The sequence below is a fragment of the Atta colombica genome, unplaced genomic scaffold, assembly GCF_001594045.1.
Source record: "Atta colombica isolate Treedump-2 unplaced genomic scaffold, Acol1.0 scaffold9, whole genome shotgun sequence".
NCBI classification, from domain to species: Eukaryota; Metazoa; Arthropoda; class Insecta; order Hymenoptera; family Formicidae; genus Atta; species Atta colombica.
In genome coordinates this window covers 1,351,133-1,353,521 of record NW_017259583.1, presented here as the reverse complement: position 1 = coordinate 1,353,521, position 2,389 = coordinate 1,351,133, and the positions used below count along the sequence as shown (strand labels likewise).

At 26.0% G+C, this 2,389-nt stretch overlaps 1 protein-coding gene across 1 annotated transcript in view; it reads right to left on the bottom strand.

Annotated features, from left to right (window-relative positions):
* LOC108693421 (nitric oxide synthase, salivary gland) overlaps positions 1-597 on the bottom strand; it is a 6,656-nt gene extending 6,059 nt beyond the window's left edge. The window contains exon 1 of the mRNA XM_018202354.1: positions 281-597. Within this exon, the coding sequence (XP_018057843.1) occupies positions 281-385 (105 nt within the window). The 5' untranslated portion in view covers positions 386-597. The remainder of the gene's footprint in view (positions 1-280) is intronic.
* Positions 598-2,389: the final 1,792 nt, after the last annotated feature.

Sequence of the window (2,389 nt, the reverse complement as noted above, 5' to 3'; positions counted from 1 at the left end):
TATATATATTTATAAGAAAACTGTAAAATTAAAACATAGGAAAAAAAAAATATCTTTTTTAATTTTTCAAAAAAAAAAGATAAAAAGATTTTTTGGAAAAATAAAACTTTATAAAAAAGTTTTCTTGATTTATTTTCAATATACTTTTTTTACATCACTTCCTAGTCAAAAACTTTCGTAATCAATTCTTATAATAAATAATGCATTATTTTAATTCTAATATCCCTAATCCCCATATGTTATCAATGTTCAATATATTAAAAGTTGTTTTCTAAAATACCTCGGCATTTCTCACGTGCAAAGAATCAAAAGCCTCTGTCTTGTCCGCGAGATTTCTGAGTTTCGTAGGCTTTTTTTGATGGGACGATCCGTCGTGATCTTTCATTTTGCGTTTTACTGTTTAACTGTTTAACTGTTCCTGTCTAACAGACTGACAAGTGTGACGATAAGGAGGAAAGGACGAGAGGACAGAGTGCGGAGATGACACAACGCAGCATCTCACGTGTCGTCATCTCACATGCGCCAGCATGCGCAACATTGATCCATTCCGTTTGTCCTCGGGACGTTTGCTGGGCAGGACTTGTCGCGTTGAAATAAAAATTTATAACAAATTTGCGATCTGCAATTTATTAATTCATGCATTAATATTGTTATTTTTATGTTACCTCTAAATTTTTAAGTACAATAATAAAATAATAACAGCAATAATAATAATAATAATAATAATAATAATAATAATAATAAAAAAATAATACTTAGGATAACAGATTATACATAAAATAACATTCTCTGATAACATTTATGTATTATATAGAATTATTTTATATAATAATGAATAAAAATGACGTAGAAATGAATAAAAATAAATATTATCTACATAAAATGAATTTATTAAGAGCAGAATATCTCAATGTATCGATAAATTCTCTATAAATCTTTTATATTCTAAAAAAGAATTAAGAATATTACGATCTGGAATATTTTTTTCTCAAGATTATTATTTTTGGAATTTAACCTTTTTGGTTCATTCAAATTTATTATATTTCTTACTATTACAATTCGTTTGGATTCATATAATTAAGTTCTAAAAAATAAAAAAAGTTTGAGTTCATATAAGTTCTAATTTTTTAAATAAAATTATTTAAATTAGATCCGCTTTCATTTTTGTCAATTTGAATTTCTATCACAAATTTAAGAATTTGTCTCAACAGTCTAGCTTCAAATTAAATTTTTCGAATTTTAGATTACAAATAGATTACAAATAGAACCAAGTGATTCTTAGATTTTTTGTAGCTGAAAATGTATTCGTAAATAAAATTGCTGTATCATGTCAGGTTTTCGGGAAAATTTAAAGTTGTCAGAAATATCATTTTTTGGTACTTTTGGGCTAAATATCTTAAAAACATGACGTAATAGATTTTATTTATTTATGAATATTTTTAGAACGGTGTCTTTATCAGTCACGTGATCGATTCGTCGCGGTATTATTTCAAAATTTATTAAGTTTTGAGAATTTGGGGTCGAAAAAAGGACCGCACGGGGGACAAGGAAAGACATCGCATCGAGATGAAAAAAGGGACGGCTTCATAGAAATCCGTCGACATCGCGATTTTGCATGCGGTCATTATGAATTCGTTTTTAGTGATAAAACATTTAAAGTGTCACTTACTTTATTGGCTACTTCATGCAAGAAGCAATAATTACTCTGAAAAAGAGAGGACTTAAATCTGTAGATAAATATATAACCCTTTGAGGATCAGTTATGCTACGAAAGTCGTCCGATAAGTCCATGCAGTCTAAAACATGACACCACAAGTGAAAGTAGATTTAATTTAAATAACTTTGAAACATTAGAACTTATGATTGGATATGATTAAGTTCTAAAAAATTTTAAAAATTTCACCGAAGAAAAATCTCAAATTAATAAATGAAGTTATCTAATACTAAAAAAGTTTTTAAATAAAATATTAGTAAAAAAATAAATTACATTTGAGTCAAATAAACCCGTATGAATCAGAGTTAAAATCAATTTGATTTTTTTACGAAACAGCACTTTTTTATTTCTCACGTTTTATAGCTAGCACTGCGTAAATTATATTGTTTGATAGGAATATTTAAGCTTAAGATTGCTCTTATTAATTTATTAAATTCTTTGCATTTATTAGCAAACTAAATTTAAAATAAATGTAATATTCTATTTTAATAAGCCAAAATAATATTATGCACAGAATAAAACTTTACAAAAAAATTATTATTTTCAATATGTCTTGTTAACCAGAATATGTTTTATCAAAAGTAATAAAATATATGCATATATATTTTTTAATTTTCATTTATGATTCACCTTGTTATGAAGAATGTACATAAAAGTGGAAAAAAAGAACATGGA